The sequence below is a fragment of the Phoenix dactylifera genome, chromosome 2 (assembly GCF_009389715.1).
Source record: "Phoenix dactylifera cultivar Barhee BC4 chromosome 2, palm_55x_up_171113_PBpolish2nd_filt_p, whole genome shotgun sequence".
In the NCBI taxonomy this organism is placed as follows: Eukaryota; Viridiplantae; Streptophyta; class Magnoliopsida; order Arecales; family Arecaceae; genus Phoenix; species Phoenix dactylifera.
Genome location: NC_052393.1, coordinates 21353059 through 21376135, shown reverse-complemented (window position 1 = coordinate 21376135; position 23077 = coordinate 21353059). Strand labels below are relative to the sequence as shown.

At 39.6% G+C, this 23077-nt stretch overlaps 1 protein-coding gene across 4 annotated transcripts in view; it reads left to right on the top strand.

Moving 5' to 3' along the window:
• The window catches only part of LOC103717430 (mitogen-activated protein kinase kinase kinase YODA-like), a 44674-nt gene that overhangs the window by 440 nt on the left and 21157 nt on the right, over window positions 1-23077 (top strand). For 3 of the 4 annotated variants that reach the window (XM_008805811.4, XM_026808570.2, XM_008805810.4), the window contains exons 2-9: window positions 6869-7635; window positions 7759-8499; window positions 9364-9451; window positions 9566-9628; window positions 17121-17281; window positions 17394-17469; window positions 17983-18042; window positions 18168-18275. In XM_008805811.4, coding sequence (XP_008804033.1) covers window positions 7091-7635; window positions 7759-8499; window positions 9364-9451; window positions 9566-9628; window positions 17121-17281; window positions 17394-17469; window positions 17983-18042; window positions 18168-18275 — 1842 coding nt within the window. In that variant the 5' untranslated portion in view covers window positions 6869-7090. Of the gene's footprint in view, window positions 1-74; window positions 133-6868; window positions 7636-7758; window positions 8500-9363; window positions 9452-9565; window positions 9629-17120; window positions 17282-17393; window positions 17470-17982; window positions 18043-18167; window positions 18276-23077 lie in introns of all 4 variants that reach the window. The other variant, XM_017845265.3, reaches the window with a different exon arrangement.

Below are 23077 nucleotides of genomic sequence, written 5' to 3'. Positions count from 1 at the left end.
GATTCTGTTTTAGTGAATGAATTGGTTTTGTTTAGTTTCTTTTTGTTCGTTTTAGTTGATTGTTGCGATTTTAGATCTGTGCTGGAGAGAAGGATGAGATCGGGCGGTCAAAGTTTGGATTTTTGGTTGCGGGTAGGTCAGTTGGACCCTTTTTTTTTCTCGGATTGGATCTTTTCGTTGTGATAATTTTGATTTCAGGGTGGTATCATTGTAAGAAAATTAGGGATGGTTGGTGAGATGCTGGAATGGCTGAAACGTTTCCTCCTTCTTTCTTTAAATTTTCTGGAATGGTGAATAAATGAACACGATGGAGGTGTGGGAGCTGATGAGTTCTTGTGTGATTGTGTCAACAAGAGGATTTAGGAGAGAAGTATTGAAGTCCTTAAGTGACGTTTTCTTTTTGTAGTTTCTATGAAATTTACATGTTTCATAGTTGTCTTTGGAGTGAATTTATTTTATCACATCTTAGTGTAGTTTTGGAAGTGTCAGGGATGGTAAGGTTAATTTGTCTCTATTCAAATAAATGAGCAACTTATTTCATTTTCAGCTGATATGCTACAACTGAATAGAAAGGAACATAGCAGTTCCGCTTTTTTAAGGGCATATGCAAACTTAATTAAAACAGCCCAAAAAAATCAAGGAGAAAAAGAATTTGTAATATTGGAGGATTATTGGTCAGAAGACTAAGTGGAGGATTATTGGTCAGAAGACTAAGTGAAGGATTCTTCTGCTTTGCAAATGTAAGCATGCACACAATGTCCCATGCTCTCAATTTGAGGGCAGCAACATGCTCCTATTCACAGGATTTTAGTTGTCAAGCCCCGTATCATTTCTTAATCCAACATGGAGTGGTACATTGGCACCCTTATACCGCAATGGATTGATGGGCATGTCTGTGCATATTGTTTTTGAACTGTACAGACCTTCAAGGCTTCAAGCTCAAAGGAGCACACCGGTTTTTTGACTGATATTTTGGTTTATTGATCCAATTATTTCTGATAACCTATAAAGGTAGAATTGTGTTGTGTCACCAATGAAACAGTACTTATCCAATTATGCATATACTTTGCATAATGTTTGTCTGATTTCTGAAAGCTTTCCTTAATGGGGGAATCTTTAGCCCACACTTATCAGGACATCTTATTTATCACTCACTCGATCCTCTTTTGATGCTTCTTCTAGGCTTCCATCATTTTTCCTTTCTAAAGCATCCTTCCTTGCTTGGCCACATTTCTGCCTTAATTTCCTCATCTCTTATGGGGCATATTATCCTCACGTATTTTTGTTACCCGTATGCACGGTCCATATAATTGTTATAGATAGCCATACTTTTATGCCTTGATCAATGTAAGATGATCACACAAAAGTATGGAGGCACATATCTATTATAGCTATCTCTAGATCCTATATAGGATGTTCTTATCATTCCTTTGTATGATCGATCGAAGAGGTTCTAACAATATTTGGTAGGTCTTGCTGATTTTTCCAGATGGTTTCTTCACTTTACATGTACTCTTTCTAAATTACTCCATTGCTGTATGCCTTACCCACACTCTTCCGTGTCATTAACCAAGACCTTATCATTTGTAATATGTGGAATTAAGGTCACAAATTGCAGCAGTATGACATCTGTAAAATCTGCAGAGAGGTTTGGGCCAAAAGTGAACCTGTGTGTCGGATTGTTACAGGTATTCTATAATGAATGTTGTCCGTAATGATTTCTAATTAGCCTGGTACCAAGTGGAAGAGGAAAGAAAGGAATACTTGCACGTGGATAAGCTTACTTGTTGATGACGCGTAACCCATTAATTTCCTGATACCTCCATTACCCATTAATACCCATATGTGATAGTTATAGTATGCTATGTTGCATATAGCTTGCTTTCCATAAACTCAATGGAGCATATAAAACAAAAATATAGCTCGGTTTTTTAAAGAGAGTGAAATATTTTTTTAGTTTATTCAATGATGCCGCAATCGTCTTACAGTTTAAGTTTTTGTGTAATGCTTATTAGCAAACAACCATGTACGGTGGATGTTTGACAAATTTATATCATATCATAATATTGTACAATTATATTTGTGAAGATAAAATATAAAAATAAAAAAGCTGAAATAGGTAAGTTTTCCTAAATATGCAATAGTGCTATAACAATTTGACTTCTGAAAAAAAGATACATATTTAAAAAGAAAATAAACAAAAATAAAAGATAAAACAAAAAGAAAGACAATGCGGTAGGATCTGTATTCTGTATTGTCAAAAAAGCACTGCCAAGGCTCCTAGGTGGTTGCCTAGGCACCTAGAGAGAGTAGGTTGTGTAGGTACTAGGTAGTGGCTGACCAGCGTTATGGACTTACAGCCTAAAAACTTAAGTTGTGGAGAAGGATCAGCCCAAGTTAATAGACCCATGTGCATCCCTTTTATTAGTCAATGTAGTATTGTGACAATCTTCCCCACCTATCCTCGTGATGCCCTCATTATATTTGGTGCTCACTTGAGAATGGGGGGGGGGGGGGGGGAGGAAGGGGGGGGCACCTATAGCCTGGCTCTTGCTCAACCCTATTGGGTCCTCCCTGACCTTAGTAAGCTTCAGTGAGGGACCCATATGACCAATAAAGATGGTAACACATAATGGGCCAGGCTCCGATATCGCTTGTCACGGGCTTGTAGCCTAAAAGCTTAAGCTGTTGGGAGGAGGACCGACCTAGGTTAAAAAATTCATGTGGCACCCCTTTTATTAGTTAACATGGGACTATGGCACTAGGCACTCCTATATTACAAGTGATATATATATATATATATATATATATATATATATATATATATATATATATATATATATATATATATATATTCCTTTGTTTTAACCTTATATTCACTATTATGGCTGAAATTAACTTATTTTTCGTAAAGTAGAAGTATAATTAACAATGCTTTTGCTTTGCTCATACCTTCCCCCATCTCTCCCAACTTGATGCCTCCCTCATCTCTCGATGTTAGGGTGAGTTGTGCTCTATATGTGCCACCAACAAGAGGCTCACGTTCACTCACTCAACAGCTCCCTAATGTATTTTCTTCTTTTTTCCGCATATGCGTACTCTTTGTTTTTAATCCTTTTCTTGTCCCATATTGTTCCTCCTCTACCCCTTCTCATTGAAAGATCCTTCCTTTCTTCTTCTTTCAACCCCATCTATTCTATTTTCCATTTTTTCGACTCCTTTCTTTGTTTTTTCTGTTTGTTTTCTATTTTCTTCCCTGTTGCAATTCTTTTTCTATTTCAAAATGCAAATGTGGGATTTCAATTATGACTCATGATCTTTAGTTTTTTTTCCTTGGACTTTTCAAATTTAGATTTAGCTTTCAACAATTTGCTTTGTTATCATTTATCACTCTTATATTTGACTTGGTTGATTAATATGTGATGAAATTATGTCATGGTTTGAATTAGTCTTAACTCCCTTTACGCTATAACGATGTATGTGGTTATTCATATGCATAATTTGAAAAAAAGAGAGGTTAATTAAGCTATTTTGGTCAAGGACCACCGAACCGATATCGGAATCCGTACCGGTCGGAGGCCGGTATGGTTCAGTACTGAACCAGAACTGGTACGTGTAGGACGTGCCGACACGCCCAATTTTTTTTACTTTTTCAAGAATATTTAATCACTCCTTTTGAAGTTTTTTTATGATTTTAAGTCTAATTGTATATTTTTTTGGTGTTTTCTTGATATTTTTTTGATGTTTTTTGATGTTTCTATGATCCTAGTAAGCTAAATTCGAAAGACAAAACTCAACAGGAGAGTCGGCTATAGGATGAAAACCCCTTCCTTCAGGCTGGGTCAGCTTGTTGAGTGGAATGAACTATGAACTCAAGAGACAAAAGGTCTCCTCTTCAGCGGATTCGGATTCGGATGGGGATGCTGCTTCTCGAGTTGAAGCTGCTAATGCCCTATCTTTCTTCTCTACTGCCCTTAGCTATCGCTTTTCGGCTGAATAATTTGAAGATCTGGCATTCGAGGGAGTTCACCCGGTTACCTTGGAGTAGTATCCAAGCTAGGCAAGCGGAGTCTTCTATCTCTGACGTATAACCTCAGTGTGGGGACCTGAAGGACACTTTGCCCTTTTCGCTTCGTATACTCCACTCGTTCCCTTTCTTAAAAAAAAAAGATATTCCTTATCGGCTGATTCTCCTGTGGTATCTGCTGCTTCATAACCTAAATGATACATTTTATTGTTTTAAAATGATTAGTAAGATATTGCATGCTACAAGAAATAACATAAAATATTCTCAAATCAAGTAGTGATGTAAAAATTTTAAAATAATACAATCACTTATATATATTTAAAGTACAACATACATTCCAATATCTAAAATCGGGTTGAATGGCGATGGCTCTCGTAGATATCCGGATCAGCAGTATAGTCAGGAGGCACATTAACCTACCTCTCTAACCAAGCGACGCTGTAGTCTTATACGCTTATCCCATAAGAAACACGTACTGGGTTATAAGAACTCTGAAATCTCTCGCTGAAGCTCTGGCTCTGAGAGGTGTCCTCTAGCTCATGGTCTGCTGTACTGATCCGTACCGGCTGGTACAGGCTGGTACGTACTGGTCTGGCTTGAGATTGGTACCGGATCAGCGTGGAATCCGGTACCGGTAGTTTATTGTTGAAGAACCGGTACGGAACCGGTTCGGACCGATACACCGACCGGTACGGAACCAGTATGCCGACCGGTACGGATCGGTCCGGGCCGCCATCGGTACGCCGACCGGTACCGGTACGGCGGACCTTGCTCTGGCTGATAATATGGTGTGGAAGGGTCCATCTGAATGTACTAGCAGCAAAATTCAACCTGCGAGATGCTCTGGGCTGCGTAAGGTAGTAGTCATCGGAAGATGCTTCGGATGCACCATATCCATATCCGTATCGGTATGAGTCATAGGCTGCCTATGGCTGCGAATAATAGGATCCTACGACTCAAAATCTGATATGCATATGGATCCTCCACGTGCGAGGTATCTGCAGCTGCATCGTGTCCTTCTAAATGATCTCGAGGAGCCTATCTTCTATATGCAATCGTATCCTCGCAGCTTTACTTGATCGTCCACCGTGGTGCCTATTCTGTGTAGCATGTATAAACTAAGACTCACTGGTGAATTGAAGACCGTCTTGTGGCTGTATCTTATAAACAATGGTCTCCTGTCCTCCGCTCTCTCTATGGTCAGCAGATCCATGATCACTAGAACTGTCATCGCTGCTGCTCTAGGTCTCTGAATCTGAGTGTACTGATTCCTCGACACTTTTCATTGGGGCTGCAGGTGCCTTTTGTTTTTCTTTTTCGGTGTGCTGAGCAGCTACTTTCTTAACCTTCGTGCCCCTCTCTGCCTAGCTATGTTGCTTTCCTGATCGAGTCGACTGAGTAACGTACTGGCCTTGTCTAGGTTTCTCTTGATCATATCTTTGAAAGGATGTATTGGACAAGGAGTCATATGGTGATTGGCTCCTCTGTGGTTGTGGTTGTGGTTGATTAGCTGTAGGAATGTGTGGAATATTGTGCTCAACCCATTGCCCTGCATCAACCTTAGCCTTGCTGGCACGAAGCTGGCACTGTGGCAGTAATGCCACAGTCAACCCAGTTCGCATCGAGTCGGCATCGTACCGGCCGGTCCGATAGGGGTTCCGATTGGTAGGGGCCGGAACCGAATTGAAATACCGAACTAACTCTGTTTCGCACCGGGTCTGCTCAAGACTGCTTGAACCGGGCGGTTCGGCAGACCCTGATCTTAGTCCTTTTATGTGTTTTCATGCGCTTTTGAAAGATGAATTGCCTAAATTTCTAGGCTGTTTTCTAGGTACCAAGGCATTTAGGATCCCTCTTGACTAGGGATGCCCTAGCTGCCTTGACAACCCTGGGTAGGAGTCTCTTCTTAGAAAACAGAAGAAAAACTCAGAGATAATGATAAATAAAGGAAAAAAGGACTTATAGATATCATGCTATGAATGGTTTTAGTTTGTTGAATGTACAAAATCAACCATGACTGCTCTTATTAATGAGTTTTTTTTTTTTGCATATAACTCCTTCCTTTATGGATTAATTTTCTATAGAGACTCCTCCCCATATTTGCAGATCAAGAAATCCCATTCCTTAGAAATTGTTTAATAGGCCCCAAAAATAACTTTCCATTGGTTATAGTAGAATATTAACCACATTTCTTTCTATTCCTTTCCTCACTCGAAAATTTGATGTTTTGAGCTTCTAGTTAGTGTGTTACGTTGCTCTTTAATACTTTGATCTGAATTCGAGACAGAATCAATATCTCAACTTTAACAATGGTGGTGCCCAAAATCTCGAATCGGACAACTACAGTGTCAAAAAGCACGAGCGGCTTGCTAGCTAGATTTTTTAAAGGGCTGAGTGATGAAGGGCTGAGGGATGAGAAGCATGGGATTATTCTTCTATGGCTTATGATAGCGAATGGGGGTCCTATTGGGGCATTTCTTGGATAAAGGAAGCCTTAATCTACATATATGTAAATGAAGGATCTTTGGATACAATTAATATAAAAAGGGAGGTTTATATGCAGACAACCTATTAATATAGCCTTTTCAAATATCATTTGTATCCTAAAATTTGTAGTTAGTTCAACATCAAATAACATAGGCTGTCCCTCTATGGTGTTGCAGTCAATATTGATCCACTCATCTAAATTCTCTTACTAATTCTCGTATAGAGGAAACATTTGAGATTTATACAAGGTGGCAATTGTAAAAGCTTGTTTTTGGGTGCCTAGAATGATATATTTTTTGACGATATTTGATGAATAATATTCTGTGGCCTTACTATTGATGCCTCTTCATTCAGGTTAAGAAGGACAGCTCCTTCAATTTTGGTATCTGTTGGACGAAAATCCATTCTTTGCTGGGCTTCATCATTTGTCGGTCCTTTTTCTTTTGAATGCTGCTATTGAGGGTGGAGGCTATTGTTTTAAATGAATACAAGAGTTTCTTATCCAGTTGATTCTAGAGCTGTGGTTATGATTAGGATTCTTAGATAACTGCGATAAGAGTTCTTTACCTTTTTAAAATGCTTCCATGGTGGGGGAAATCTTCCACTAAAGATGTGAAGAAGAAGCCAACAAAGGATACTTTCATTGATACGTTACATCGATTTTTCAATCCAACTGATCAAAAGGGTAATGTGAAATCAGGAGGGACTCAAAGACGTGGTAGTGATATAAACTCTGAGAAGGGGCCCAGATCAAGAGCAGAATCACGGTCAACATCACCATCTACACAGGTATCACGTTGTCAAAGTTTTGCAGATAGACCACATGCCCAACCACTTCCTCTCCCTGGCCTGCGCTCAGGCATTACACGCTCCTCCTCAGAAGTCAGTACGTCAAAGCCAGTTTTGGAAGGTGGCAGACACCAGTTGCATTTACCACTTCCCAGACCTAATCACAATACAAAAAGGCCAGATCTTACTGATGTGGATGGAGATTTGGCTATTGCTTCATTTTCTAGTAACTGCTCCGTTGACAGTGATGATCCAGCAGATTCTCAACTTCAGAGCCCTGTAGGAAATGATTTTGAAAATGGAAACAGAGCTATTGCTAACAACCAGTCCAGGTAAAATTTCCTTGTAGTTGATGGGAATTATGTGATGTGCTGCTAATCTTCAATTTGATTATATTGTAAATTCATTATAAAAAACTTACCCTTACCCCCTTTTTTTATTGTGTCTATTTGAAGTGTGGTGCATAAAGATCGGTCTCATGTAGTTACTCAAAAGAACTTGAGAGAGATTAACAAGCCAACAAATTTGTTTTTCACTAACCAAATTCTTTCAACATCACCCAAGCAAGGTGCACTGAACAGTAACCATTCCAATATCCATGTTCCTCTGCATGGTGCTTTTGGAAGTGCCCCAGACAGTTCAATGTCAAGTCCTTCTAGAAGTCCTATGAGAATTGTATGCCCGGAGCAGATTCCCACCTCAGCTTTTTGGGCAGCGAAGCCTCATGCAGATGTCACTTTTCTTGGATCCGGTCAATGCTCCAGTCCAGGCTCTGGTCAGACCTCTGGGCACAATTCAATGGGAGGAGATATGCTAGGGCAGTTATTCTGGCAGCACAGCAGGGGTAGCCCAGAGTGTTCTCCAATACCTAGCCCAAGAATGACAAGTCCTGGTCCTAGCTCTAGGATACACAGTGGAACTGTCTCTCCGCTGCATCCCCGTGCTGGGGGGACAGCACCAGGATCGCCTACAAGCAGGAATGATGAGGGGAAGAAGCAAAGCCACCGGCTGCCACTACCCCCAATAAATATTTCTGTTTCTCCTTTTCCTCCAAACAACTCAACATTAAATACTCCTCCCTCAATACCTCGAAGTCCTGGAAGGACAGAGAATTCCACGAGCCCTGGATCACGGTGGAAGAAGGGAAAGTTGATTGGGCGCGGCACGTTTGGCCATGTCTATGTTGGTTTTAACAGGTGCCTATGTCGTTTTTATTTTTCATCAAGGATTTTCATGCCTTTTTTTTACTCTTATGGTGGAAGTAGTACTGCCTCTATTATTAAAACTCAAGTATGCATGGTTAAACTTGTCAAAAATGTTATTGGTCCTTTGGCTAAAATTGTCAGACGTCTCATAATGAAATCTTACGATAACCTACTATTACATGCATGCTTGCTTTGCAATCATGCATATATTCATATATAAAAAGATATTGTATTCAGAAATACAATTAGAGATAGAAAAGGAAGAACCAATATACTTAGCAGAAAAAGGCGAATAATAATGATGTAGAGAAGGAAAAATAGAAAAGACATCAGTTATTGAGGAAATTTTTGTATCATGGAGTACGGAATCTGCTGTACATGTAGTTTCACCTTCATGTAAATCAGATCTACCAACGCGCTCTTAACCACATGGGCTCTATTTCCTGTTTTAGTTTTATTATTGTAATTGACATTTTGCTCAATAAATAGTTGTGGCGATGAATGACTGGATCAAAGGATCAAGTTAAAGAGAACTCTTTAGACAGGTAGCCATAGATGACTTAAAGCTTCTGCCTATGATGGAAAACATCATCCTGTATGAAAATAAATGGCAAAACTAGATTTATGAGGCCAATTCGGATACCTGACATATGATTAGTTGTTTATTGAACAGGATTTAGATTTAAAACAAATCTTCATGTCTTTTTCACTTTCCAAATTGACTTAATAATTTTCTGAGATCCTTTTGTAATAGAGATAGTCATTCATGACGTTTCTCAATCGTTTCCTTTGTTAATTGCTTTAGTTCATCTTCTGTGATCATGACTTGCTTTTTTTTAATTTATTTTAATCTAGTGAGAGTGGTGAAATGTGTGCAATGAAGGAGGTTACCCTCTTCATGGATGATCCTAAGTCAAAGGAGAGCACAAAGCAATTGGGGCAAGTGAGTGTTTTTTTCAGATCTTACTAGTTTATTCTGCAGCATACATATAATTTATATTGTTTCTTTACTTTTTGGTAAGAAATTTTGTTTCTTATTGTTGGTTTATTTTGACAGGAAATATCTCTCTTGAGTCGGTTACGTCATCAGAATATAGTGCAGTATTATGGAAGTGAGATGGTATTATCATTTCCTTGATTAGCCATATGTGTCCGTCTATTGTCTAAATTAGATTATTAATTATGCTTCATTATAATGTTTTGCTTTTGCTTGAAGTTTCTATCGTTCCATAGTTTTCTGGTTTCTTCTTCCCATTCTATTTTGTGCCATATCTTATCAATTCTTTTAGTTATGCACTGGAAACTAGCTAATCAACTAAGCAAATTTAGTTTTCACATATGTATATTACAGATACCCCCTACCAGTAGTTTATGGGAATGTATACGTTGATTCGAGCATAACTTAATCACTCAATACAAAATACAATATGGAACTGAAGCCTTCCAGGCATTCAACAGAAACTTTTTCTTTTGAGCTGTCATATAGATTGCTAACTAAAATTCAGTATGTTAATATTTTAGTTTGTCAAGAAAACTATTCCATCCTGCATCCATGTATACACATATGGACATGCATACATGCATGGTAGGAATGGAATCACGATATGTGCACACCTAATTGATACACATACTCACAGACATCACTATATGTTTGTCATGTTGCTAATCAACTGTAGTGACTGGAAGAGCATTAGCTGAACCAATGTCCATCTTAAGTTATGCAGCAGTACTTGCACTTATGGATACTATGAAACAGAGTGAACCAATGTTTTACTTAGAGGCTATCTTAGTGCTGCTGAAGTTCACACTCCAGATGCATTTGCCCTGGATTTCAGATTATGTGTTTGGTTATAATGGTATATTTCTGCACCAGCATCAATCTTGCTACTGTAGACAAAAACGCTGTATGTGCGTAACATCTTGTATATAGTGGAACTATACTGGGACTTCATTTTAGAAAGTTTCTGCCAATCCAAGAAACTGGTGCAAGTAGCAGGCCGGCCAATGAAGATCTTTGGGTTCTCTTGTGGAAATACACAGCATTCGATTCAATGTTCATTTCTAGTTTATATAAGTATTTGCTTGCTTTCTGGTTCCTAGCATCTGATATCCATTAAATTGCTTCCCAATTTCCAGCCATTTGCTGTTGATAAAATTCTGCAATCCAACCCACCTGGCTTCATATTGTCACAGAACTGCATTTATATGTGGATATTCAAGCTTCTGAAGCATGATGGATATTTTATTGTAGTCTCTTGCACCTAAAATCTCTCCCCCCTCCTTCTCACTCTGTGTAGTGTGTCTGTGGTCAATTTTTTGAGCAAACAAATATGTCCAGCAATCAGTACCAATTTCTCCTTTAATAAATTTGAATGAGATTTGGTGATATATGCCCCTTCTTTTATATGTTCACCTTCTTGATTTTCTTCCACGGAGAAGGTGATACATAAAAGAGGTAATAAGTTAATAAAATACATGAGTTAATTTAACAATTCACATGCACAAATTAGTAAATGAATAATTTCCATTATATCTATGCTTGACGGATTCAGGTCGATTTATTGAACATTTCCTCCTTTTTATTTTATTTATAATTTATTTAATTTTCTTTTTATATTTTTTTGCATTTTCTGTTTTGTTTACATTCCATATGTTGGTCTTTTTTATGTTAAGTTATTTTTGTTCTCGCTTTCTATATATAGATTTCTTTTTCTCGCTTATGTCTCAGCATACAACTCAGTTGTAATCATGGTATGCTGAACCGATCGGAACCGGTCGGTTCCGGTACCGGTTCGGTACGACGTATAATTTCGGTTCCGACCCTTTCTATGGTTCCATACGTGTACCGGTGCGAACCGGCCCGATTCGCATGGTACAAGCTGGTACCGGTGCGTACCGGGCCGGTTCGCACCGGTCTAAGCGTGGGCACCTCGCGTGCCCTGCGGGCAGGGCCCTGCGCACGCGCTGTTTCCCGCGTTGTTTTCCGCGTCCACTTTGTGGCATTTAACGCGTCCGCGCGCGCATCCGCGCGGTATTTTTTTTGTCTTCACTGGATTCGGTTCAGTACGGTACCAGTACCGTACCGGGACCAATGCCTACCGGTATGTTGGTACAATCAGTACGGCGGACTTTGGTACTTGCAATGTCCAAAACAACCAATTACAAGTATTAGGTGTAATTGACCAGCTTTCTTACTCCCAATAGGGCATACAAATATGTGGAAATAAACCTAGAGCAGTAGCCGACTGAAATCTTTCGCAACATAGATTAGTCAGGCACCTTTTTGAGTCATATGAGATGGTGCGGGCACTAGTACCAGACCACCTATCTCTCAGGTCTATGGTCGCCGTAGGAGGATGGTCCAGCTAGTTTCATTGTGGTTAGAGTGATTTTATTTTATTTTATTGGCGTTTGGGCTTACTTAGGTATTTTTATCTTTGAGGGTCTTTTGTCTTCTTTGTAGGGGGATTTTTGTATTTTTGGGTTTCAAAAATATGTTGGACTATACATCGTATGGGGTATGCTATGAATGAAAAAATTGATTCTTTTTCTTTTAGCCCTGGTGTGAAGCTAGAGCAAGAGCTAGGTGTGAAGCCTAGTTTCCTTCCTCCCCGTCCTCCCTTTTCCTTCTCCATTTTTCTCTTCTTGTGCTGTCCGGCATCAGCATTGGTATCAGAGCACGACAATAAAAACAAAGATTCTCTTGGGCTACCGTGGGCCTTGACCTTCACGTGGGGGCTCAGACTTCATGCAAGATCCAGACCTCGGTCAGACTCGTTCTCCCCAGGGAGAACGCGAAGGATGTTGTCTCTGAGGTATCTTCTCTCCAAGCTGAGAAAGGGGTCCCTATTCATCTTTCAAACCAAAAACCCAAACCCTTTTTTCCTGTGTGTTCCCCTTCTTCTGGTGACGCACGAGAAGGAAAAGGGAAAGTCTTCTTCCCCCCTTGAGACGGCCGGCTACCGGACGCGAGAGAGGAGGAAAGGCCGTATGCCCCTCCGCGACGCTTCCCGTGCCCCCACTCCCCCTCCGGGTAAAAAAAAATAAATTCCGCCACCGCCGTCCTCCTGATCTTAGAGGAACGCCGCCGCTCCTGAGTTTCCCGATGCTGATCTGCCGCCCTTCGTCCGGGTCCAGGGAGAAGAGCATGGTCGCTCCTGAGAGCCTAGACGTCGTTCCGTCGCCCCGCCCCGAGGAATGAGAATCTGTATGCCAACCTCAAGAAGTGTTCATTCTTTACTTCTCATGTCAACTTCTTGGAGTCCGACGCATCTGGCCTCAGTATAGGTGGAGTACTCAGCCAAGAACGCCATCCCATCGCCTATCGTAGTGAGAAGCTAAATGAGGCTAAGTAGAAGTATTTCACCTACGACAAGAAATTCTATGCCGTAGTCCAGGCTCTACGGTATTGGCGCCATTATCTGCTACCCATTGAATTCGTCTTCTACTCTGATCATGAAGCTCTTCGCTACCTCAATTCCTACAAGTTGAATTCTCGCCATGCCAAATGGGTTGAGTTCCTCTAAGGAATACACTTTTGTCCTGAAGCACACATTAGGTGCCACAAACAAAGCTGCTGATGCGCTGAGTCGTCGAGTAGCCCTGCTCTCGGCCATATTTGTCAATATCATGGGCTTTGACAAACTCAAAGAGGACTCCTTGTCTTGCCCTGATTTTGGGAAACTTTACAAGACCCTCGCTGATGGACAAGGATCCTTGATAGATGGTTTTCATCTTCAAGATGGTTATTTGTTTAATAAAACCAAGATCTGCATTCCACGAACCTCAGTAAGAGATTTCTTAGTGTGGAAAGTGCATGCGGGTGGTCTTTCAGGGCATTTTGGACGAGACAAGTCCAATGAAGAGGTGGAACGTCAATTCTTCTAGCCAAGTCTCAAAAGGGACGTTGCCAAAATCATTGGCTAATGTAGAACTTGCCAACTAGCCAAACACATGAACAAAACACTGGCCTATATACCCCTTTGCCTGTACCAGATCGTCCCTGGCACGATATTAGTTTGGACTTCGTACTTGGCCTTTCCCGTACCTTCAGAAAACACGATTCTATTCTTGTGGTTGTGGACCGTTTTTCTAAAATGGCCTATTTTCTTTCTTGTTTCAAAACTTCTGATGCCTCCAAAGTGGCCAAACTATTCTTCGATGAGATTGTCAAACTGTATGGACTTTCAAAAACCATCGTATCCGATAGAGATGTATGCTTCATGAGTTACTTCTGGAAGACCTTGTGGCACATGGTTGGTTCCAAGCTCAAATTTTTCACTGCTTATCATTCACAAACAGATGGCCAAACAGAAGTGGTGAACCGAAGTCTTGGTAACCTTTTGAGGTATCTTGTGGGCGAACACATCCGCAATTGGGATTCAATCCTTCCTGTAGCACAATTTGCATACAATAATTCAGTCAATAGGTCCATAGGCATGAGTCCATTTGAGGTAGTGCATGGTTACAAAGCTAGAAAACCTTTGGATCTTTTACCCATGTCATCCCATGTTAGAATTTCTGAGTCTGCACATGCATTTCCACACCACATTCATGAGTTGCATTAGAAAATTCACAAGCGCATTCATGCAAGTAATGCTCACTATAAACTGCAAGCTGATTCTCACAGGTGTGATAAGAAGTTTCAAACTGGGGATTATTTTATGATCCGTATTCGGCCTGAGCGGTTTCTACCTGAAACTGTTAAGAAATTGCAGGCTCGTGGTGCTGGGCCATTTAGGGTGTTGCACAGGGTTGGCACTAACGCCTATATCATTGATCTCCCATCTGATTTTGGTATTAGCCCAACTTTTAATATTGAAGATTTAGTTGCTTACAAGGGCCCACCAACAATCTCCGATGATCTTTTTGCCGAGCCCTCTCCTGAGCCCGATGACCTCCCTATTCCTGATCCTATACCAGCTTCGATCCCTTTGCCCCTCCCACCAACACAAAAAAAGCAAATTGATGCCATTTTAGACGATCAGACAGTTTTTACCAGTGATGGAGGCATCCGGCGCTTCTTGGTTCGTTGGCGAGGACGACCAGAGTCCGATTCCACTTGGATCATGTGAGGTGAGCTCCAGCAGTTTGATCTGGACCTGTTGGAGTACTACCAGAGCTACATCGAGCTGCATTCGTTGAGGTCGTCTTCTTCCCACCCGGAGAGAGTTGGTGCGGGCACCAGTACTAGACCACCTATTACTCGGGTTTATGGTCGCCGCAAGGGGATGGTCCAGCCAGTTTCATTGTGGTTAGAGTGATTTTATTTTATTTTGTTGGCCTTTGAGTTTACTTAGGTATTTTTATCTTTGAGGGTCTTTTGTGAGATTGCTTCTTTGTAGGGTGTTTTTTGTATTTTTGGGTTTTATAAATATGTTGGACCATACATCGTATGGGGTATGCTATGAATAAAAAAATTGATTCTCTTTCTTTTAGCCCTGGTGTGAAGCCAAGAGCATGAGCGAGGCATGAATCCTAGTTTCCTTCCCTTCCTCTCTTTCCCTTCTTCTCCCTTTTTCTCTTCCTGTGCTGTCCGTCATCATAAGAACTCCTAAATGGGCAATGCAGAACTGAATGATAGCCGCTCAAATATAGACTGGGCTCAATTTGGTTGACATTAGGACTCATCAAAATTGGAAATCAGCAACTGATTTTTAACCCCATTAAAAAATTGTAATAGCCCAAATTTGGGACTGGGCGGTACCCTGAAGAAAATAAATACAGTTTCGGAGGCTAGTTACAGCCCATATTGATGCAAGAAACCATGTAAATACCCTAAAACTGAAAATGAGAATAAAAAAAAGTAAGGCAAACTTGAGGCCCAAGAAAGGAGCCAATTGAACTGATTGCCTTGCCTGCTTCCTCACTAGCATTGTCAAGCCAAAGGGTATCTTTAGCTGGCCCCTTCTGCTGAATAGCTGCAGTATCTAATCTGCAGGATAATTAATTTAGAGGTTGGTAATGTGCACAAAATCCTAGCAGCTGTATAGGTCTTTTTTCCTCCTGTAACTTTAGTTATTGAAAATCAATGAGATACTCTGGAATATAGTATTTTAGGAGGCCCATATTTTACCTTGATTATAGAACAAACATTAGGCAAGACATTAATGATAAATTATTTTGAGTATGTTGTTAAGAGCCTTAACTCTCATAACAGCGATTCTTTTGTATTTCTTACCACCTTATTTTATGGTTAAGTAAGTTATACTTGTTCATCATCAAGTATATGATTATTTCTGTTTAGACTAAATATGGGAGAGAGAGGTTCCTTTTGTTAACTAACAATCAGACCCCAAAATATTAAGGTGATAGGAAAACATGATCAACAATCTATATCAGGCTTAAGACCCTCACTGATGTGCGGCCTGGACCATGCATGTGGAGGGACAAAATGACTGAAATGAGTCAAGACTATAACTGCAATAATTAAATAAATAAATAATATGGAGGCGATTAGGACTTGCAACCTCCAGCAAACCTGAGCTTTAATATGATGTTGACCAACCACCAGAGCATAAGCTGGTAGGGAAAGGTTCAGCAATGTATATCAGGCTTAATACTTTTTCCCTAATTTTCCTATAACAAAAGTGGAGGTCTAATTAAGCATTTAAATCCCATTTAAATGTGTTAGGAATTGTGGTGTGTGGAAACTGTTCAATCTTTTTCCATGCGATCCCTTAAGGTAGGAATGGGCATAGAATGAATTGACACATCTATGTTGATTTTTCATTTGAGAAATTCATTCAAAATAATCATAAGATGATGTTATTTACTTGGGGAAAGCTTGTGATTAGATGCCATCAGCTGTAATAGAATTGATGTACTAGAAATAAGATTTCACTGTCTATAGTGTATTTAAAAGAAGATTTCAGAATGAAGTCGTATGTACTAGAAATAAAGTGGGTAGACGGACTGGCAAGGCTCTTCTGCTTGCCTTTGAATGTTAATACAAAATTCTTGGTACAAGACTATAGTTGGTTCATCAGGTTGGACAATAAGAGTGTCTAGACATACTGGACTTTTGTCATAGTGGAAGCTAAGGACTTGCAAGAGGATAAAGGGAGCAGATGGCATGGGTTTCTGCAACAAAGATCAATGGGAGATTCTATAAACGAAGGGGTTTGGTTTGTGGAAATCCTAGAGAGTTTAGGAAAAAGGTGGTGAAGCCCTAAGAAGCTTTGGATTAAAGTTGTGGTCTGTTGGAGGAGTGCACTCTGCAATGAAGAGCTGGTGTTGATAGATGACCAATGCTACACCCTTGGTAGGAATACAGATGAAGATAAGGATTAGCATGTGAAAATAGATGGGACAAGAATTGTTGATTATTATGAAAGATACAGCTACAGTCGTCTCATTACACAAATATTTATTAGATAATTCAGTCTAGTGCTGGGGTAGGTGATGCAAAGACCTCTTTTAGTAATAAAGTAAGAAACTAATACATTTAATTTAAGGTAGTACAGGAATTTAGCGAACTATCTTGCATGGTTTCACAATTGGTAGATATTGTCATAATGCCTGTTATGTTCTCACCCTCAAAGGAGAGTATGAGCAACAATGCCTTTTCTCTTTCTCAGTGACCTGATATTGTATTTTTGTTTCTTAAACAGATAGATGATAAGCTATATATCTACTTGGAATATGTCTCTGGCGGTTCCATCCATAAACTTCTTCAAGAGTATGGGAAACTTGGTGAACCAGCAATTCGTAGCTATACTCAGCAAATCCTTTCAGGCCTAGCATATTTGCATGCTAAGAATACCGTCCATAGGTATAATTCAATATTAGTTTTCATTTTACTGACTGTTTTCCTCTTGGTATGTGCTGCTCCTGCCCCTAGATTATTATTTCTGATTCTAATTAATTTTTTGCTGCCCGTGCAGAGACATCAAAGGGGCAAATATTCTTGTAGACCCAAATGGCCGTGTTAAGCTGGCAGATTTTGGGATGGCAAAACATGTATAATTTTACATTTGCTATAGCCTTTCATTATTTGTGTGAATATGTAGTTACCTATTTCTTGTGCTGCTTGACTCTCTTCTAGCATTAAATTTGATGATTTTATAGTTTAAGTCCTCTAATGCTCAGGATCTTATGCTCATACTTTTTGCAAAGTTCTTGCTTTTTCCTGTTCTTTAGAGCTTCAGCTCTTTATAAGGAACCAGAGGTGTTGTCTTATATTTGTCGCTAACACTCGGCATGAATGTTTGTGATAATGTATGATGCTTTAGCTATAATGTACAATTAGTTAGGATTAGATACACCAAATATGGGACTTTATGGAATTTGATGGTGTTGTTTATAAATGGTGCTATCATGACACATGCAGGAACTTGAAACCATGACCGTGACATAATTTAGCATTTGTTATTTTATAAGTGTTGAAATTCTAGGAGAGATCAAACTTAAATAATTTAGTTAGGTACTTGAACGTTATACATAACTCTGTGTCTCATGCTTGTTATTTTCCAGATTACTGGACAATCATGTCCCCTATCATTCAAGGGAAGTCCCTACTGGATGGCACCAGAGGTGAGCATGTTTTAAGCATGGATAGTTTTTGTCCTTCTCAAATTATAATTACACATTTTTTTTCCTTCCTTCCCCTTACAGTGCTATGCTTTCTGTTTCATTTCTCACTGACATTGTTTGCTCAGGTTATAAAAAACACAAATGGCTGCAATCTTGCTGTGGACATATGGAGCCTAGGATGCACTGTTTTGGAGATGGCTACATCTAAACCACCATGGAGCCAGTACGAAGGGGTTTGTACTTGGACTTATGAGATAAATGGTTAATTTTCAGAGTTCTTCATTTTCTTTTTATTTTTTTGATGGAAATAGTGTCTCTAGGCCTACCCATTTTTTTAAAGTAGTATTATGATATTTAATATACTGTTGCAGAAGTAGTTGTTTCTGTTTCATTTTCTTTTTAAGTACTTGTGAAATGCTATAGAAGCATTTGAATGCAATCCACAAGGCATATTAAAAAATAAATTCTAAATATTTAAACTTTGTTTTTTGAATGTAATAGAAAAAAATTGCTTCTTTAATCATCTTCTTATGGAAGCTAATTCTATTTCCTGATGTACTTTAGAAATTTAGTGTAACCAATCAATTCTTTCATTGTGATTTTCTAGGGGTCTGGTATGCTGATATATGGCATGACATGTTTCATTTGTTTTTTCGTTTTTTCAGGGTAATACTCTTGATTATATTGTTGAAATTCTCAGTATTTAATAAATGCCATATGTTGTGCTTATGAGTTTTGGTATAACTTCTCTGAATGGGATAATGGTCTGGAGATTTTTTTTCCTCTAGTGTTTTGGGCAGCGTCATTGGTCTGTAGTGGTGCACTGAATATGTTGTTGATGATTTAGTAATCAATACTAGGAGTCTGATCCACCTGTTTCAGAAATCTTCCTGATTTTAGTGCTTGCAGATAGGACAACAAGCATCATTCTTTACCACAATCTGTTTAGTCTAGTACAAAAAGTTGTTGGCAACCCATTTAACCTTGGAGGTTTGTCAGGACCAGCGCTGTGTTAATTCAGTATTTTTTTTTAAGATATCCACAAATTTGCTTCTTTCAGTCAAAACCTGTCTTGGATAGATAAATTCTTATTTAAAAAATTAACCACTAGTAGATTGTTTGCTCCTACCCAGTAACTAGCATCCCAATGTTTCTCTTAAGCTGTCTGATATTGTTCCTGGGCCAGCCTACAAGCTTGAGCAGAGTGAAAAGATTCCATGTTTCAAACTCCAGTGTCTAGACACAGTATTCTGGTTCTAGCTTTAATATAGCAGTCCAACTAGTCCTCATCCTGTCTTTCCTTTGCTTTTATGAACTGATGGTTAAAAAAATGTTTTCCCCGAAAATCTTCTTTGACAAGATCAAGCTCCTTGAATCCTTTTGGTGGAAGTATTGTGTCACACTGCGAACCAAGAGCATAATAGATGCCGCATGCTTGCAAGGCGGACCATACAAGCATGCAAGGCTACTGATCAAATCATAATAATTTCAGAGCAATAATATTAATGTTTTGATCCTCAAAATTAATTTCATCAAGATCCAATGAAATCATTTTCATAAACAAATATCCAAAAGTAACATGAGTCATAGTGTTCTAGCTAATTGTTATCATTCAAACTGAATAAAATATCCAAAACTAAATTGAACTAATCTAAACTAAGCTAGAAATTTAGATGACTCAAGTATCTCCAAGAAATCTAGCGCACTCCCCCAAGTCCTGAGCAATTATGATTCCAATTCTGAAAAATAGGAAAAAATAATGAGCTACACTAGCCCAGTAGGCAACATAATACATCAAAGTGGGGTCTAAGCATGCAAACAAATAAATAATCAAATAACATAATACTGACTGGGAAGAAATCAAATCTCAAATAATACACATATTTTTTTCTAAAGTTATTTTTCATAAATTGATACTAAATCCAACATCAAGTTATGGCTACATAATTTAGTGGCATGGGTCAGATAGCAAATATGGGTGCACAAAGTGTTATATAATAGATACGATTATTCTAATCACCGGTGGCTCGGTGTCAAAACTAGTTTCTTAGATTACAAATCGACTAAACTAACATATAATCTCCATTGGCGGGGCTAGATCTCATGCAGAGAATATATATATATAGCAATTTTCATAAATTACTCAGTCAAATTTTTCAAAATCCATTTCCCAAAGCAGATAATATGTTCAAAAATAACTTATTTACAAGAATAAAACAACACATATGCTTGAGCTATTTAATCAAACAAAAAACAAATCATAGACAGATCTAATAAATTAATTGTAATTTTAAAATTGGGCAAAATGATCTAATTTGGGGCACTGCAGGGTGTATAGGTTCATACCCGAACCAGGGTAGAGAAAGGACAAGGTCGCCCAAGTGGCGGTTCTTGACTGATCGAGTCGGTCCAAACAAGGTAAACTCAACTTGTCAAGATCAGCTATGATTTAGATGGCTCAATAAAGGTCAATAATGCCCGAATTCCAGAGGTACCTAGCAAGGGTCAAGGTAATGAGCTGGTGTGCCACTTGGGTACCGGAGTGGTTCAGGGTCTCCTCACTGGGGTGGACTTGGATCCGAGCAAAAGGGAGACAAGACTTTGATCTCTAGGTTTGCTTAGAGAGAAGAAGAGAGAAAAGAGAGAGAAGAGAGATAATAAAGAAGAATGAAGGAGAGGAAGAGGACCACGTCTAGGTGGTAGTTGACAGTCGAAAGACCAACAACAAGGGGTGATCGACGGTCGGCAATAGGGCGCCTGGTGATGGAAAAAGAGAAGGAACAGCCAAAAACAGGGATTTTGGCCTTTTCTCCATATTTCATGGTCCTCGACAATGGGGCTCCAGTGACAGCCAAGAGCGGCACAAGGGATGGGTGCGCATCTTCGACGACAAGTGTCGGCAGCGGAGAAGGCCGAAAAAAGAAAATAAAAAGGGGTTTCTCGAATCTAAAAATAGGGGATAAACAGAGCCTCTTTTCCTTGCATTATTGTGGCAAAATCTCGGCCGGTGGTGGGGCTTATGAACAAGGAAGTAAAGGGGAAAAAGATCATGGTCCTTGTCACGCCCCGGACCCGGATCCGTGATACGGCCGTGCTATTGCTGACTGCCGTCCACAATAGCACGTAGCCTCGTACATGGTTAACAGGTAGTCAAAAGCAGTCAAACTTGCATATTTTAAAATATGTGCATTACAACCTACTGGTTGATATAAGGTACAGAGCTTCTACCCAATTTATGTATACAAAAATATATTTATATCACCCCCAAAATAAAGAAGCCCCGTTGCAAAAGGAAAGTGCCTCTGGCGGCTATCACTGGTGGTGATCTGAAAAAAATATAAATGAACTGGCATGAGCTACACGGCTCAGTAAGTAATTCTGCATAATCTCGTCGGATCAACTATAAATACTAAACATGTTTAAACGGGGTTTGAGAAGCTGACATGTAGACTATCTAACAAATCATCATGATAAAATATTCATGCTGAGTATATAAATCAATGTTTTATATCAACAAGAATTTTCATGAAATGCACATATAAACCGTGCATCCGGCATGCCGTGGTCCATACTCTCAGATGCTACTGCGAAGTCAGTATCGGCCACTGGCGGGGCCAGCTCAATTATTAGGCGGCCACTGGCGGGGCTGGCTCAGTCATTCTCGGCCACTGGCAAGGCCGGCTCAGTTGCATTCGATCAGTAGCTCTTAAGAGTCCGTAAACAATACTTCTTGTAGGTAGTACCTCATGGATGCTACGGCGAATTCATTATCAGTCACTGGCGGGGCCTGCTCAGTTATTAGTGAGCCACTGGCGGGGCCGGCTCAGTCATTATCGGCCACTGGCAAGGCCGGCTCAGTTGCATTCGGCCCGTAGCAATAAGAGCCCTTAGGTACCCTTTGCAAGAAGCTAAAATAGCAGTCATGGTAAGATCTTTGTTTAAAAAATTTTCAAGAACTCCCAATGCGTATAGCTAGATGCAATTCATCATCTTATTTTACACTTATACCACAATTATATTAATTGCATTCATGGTAATATAATCCAATTTATCTTGCATGCATAAAAAATCTGCATAAGCATAATGTATGCATAATCATAAAATATATGACTAAAACATGCCACTCGTATACATGCTTCATAACTTATGATCTCCAATAAGATTAAGACGGGTTACTTACATGCGTGATCCATAAAAGATTAGGACAGGTTACTTACATGCGTGATCCATAAAAGATTAGGGCAGGTTACTTACCATGATTCGCTTTCCCCCAAGTCTCTCATGTCCTGGTGACGGATCCTGAGTCACCTAAAATCATATCATAATAAGCACATTATTTCCTTTTTACTTGTTTGGATCCTACCCAAAATTTAGCCTAAGTCCAATGTGTCCACATTAAAGCTTTTGGGGTTCAATTTACCCTAGATTGGGTCCATAAGGGTTAATTGGGTTTTTAAATAAAAGGATTGGGCCTGTTTTATAATTAAATCGAGCCTCTTCTAATCAATATGGCCTTCTAATTGGTCAATAGGCTTAATCCCAAGTTTAATTGGGTTAAATTTTGGGTTTAGGGTCAATGTGGCCCATTTGGGTCTGAGTCAGGGTCAGCCCGAGGTCAGTTTGGCCTCAAAATAGTCGAATTGGGCTTAAATTGGGCCTGATTCATATTCAATTGGGTCTGCTAAGACCTACATACTTAATTGGGTTCGGACCTGGCTCAAATTGGGCTCAATTGGGTTCAGATTTTACCCAATTCGTCATTTGGGTTCGCCCAACAGATTGGGCTCGTTTTAATTGGGTTCCCTTAACCCATTTTGGTTTTTAGGCCTAACGGTTGCGGGTTCGGATTCGGATTCGACCCGCAAACCCATTATCAAGATTTTTTTTTTCTTTTTCTCTCTTTCCTTTTCCTTTTCTTTTTCTTTTTTTCCTTTTGGCCTAACGAGTTTCGAATCCGGACTTGAAGCCGACCCATTAGGCCGGACCCGTTAAGGGATTCATCCCTTTTCTCTGACCTTCCAGAGGCTTCCGCCTC